At 34.2% G+C, this 852-nt stretch overlaps 1 protein-coding gene across 10 annotated transcripts in view; it reads right to left on the bottom strand.

Moving 5' to 3' along the window:
* LOC106868309 (A-kinase anchor protein 9) overlaps positions 1–852 on the bottom strand; it is a 351,276-nt gene that overhangs the window by 63,888 nt on the left and 286,536 nt on the right. For 8 of the 10 annotated variants that reach the window (XM_052970882.1, XM_052970883.1, XM_052970885.1 and 5 more), the window contains one exon: positions 481–624. The exons of the other annotated variants lie outside the window; for them this stretch is intronic. In XM_052970882.1, coding sequence (XP_052826842.1) covers positions 481–624 — 144 coding nt within the window. The remainder of the gene's footprint in view (positions 1–480; positions 625–852) is intronic. 10 annotated transcript variants of the gene reach the window in all.

The following is an 852-nucleotide window of genomic DNA, read 5'->3' as shown; positions in this document are numbered from 1 at the left end:
ATATATATATATATATATATATATATATATATATATATATATATATATATATATATACATATATATACATATATATACACACACATTCATACATACACACACACACATATATATATATAGACATATGTATGTGTGTATATATATGCATATATACACTTATCTATATAGATATATACATATATATATATATATATTTCTTTCTGCCTGAGGACAGTCACACACAAACAAGTCTATGCCTATGAGTGTATGTATGTGTGTATGTATGTATGTATGAATATGTGTGTATATACATGTTACATGCACCCACAAACATGATCTATACATACACACATAACTGAAGCACAAACACATACATACACACACACCCACTCACGCATTGTATATAAAGAGATTAGTTTTAGAGGGAGCATACAAGTCAGCCGACACATATGGTTGCAATAAATGGAGAGCATCAGCGTTCAGAGTTTGAGATTTCAATACCTGGTGTTCACCCAAATTGGTAATCTCCGCGTGCAGTCCATCGATCTCGGTGCACATCTCGTCTGCCGTCGTGTCCCTCTCCTGCAGCATCTCCCGCAGGGAGGTGACCGTTTCCTCATGTTCCAGCATCAATTCGATACGCATCTGTCATGAAATGGGAAGACTAACTCGTGCAGACAAAATAAAGAACAGACACACGCACACGTGGCAAAAAAAAAAAGAGAAAAAAAATGAAGAGAATATACATGTGTGTACAAAAACCATTCTTGAACAGAATCTTTGAGTATAAATCTCTACAAATACACACACACACACACATACATACAAGCACATTATATATGTGTATGTGTGTGTGTGTGTATGTATATATAT

Source organism: Octopus bimaculoides, chromosome 9, assembly GCF_001194135.2.
Source record: "Octopus bimaculoides isolate UCB-OBI-ISO-001 chromosome 9, ASM119413v2, whole genome shotgun sequence".
NCBI lineage: Eukaryota > Metazoa > Mollusca > Cephalopoda > Octopoda > Octopodidae > Octopus > Octopus bimaculoides.
This window is presented reverse-complemented; position numbering and strand designations above follow the sequence as displayed.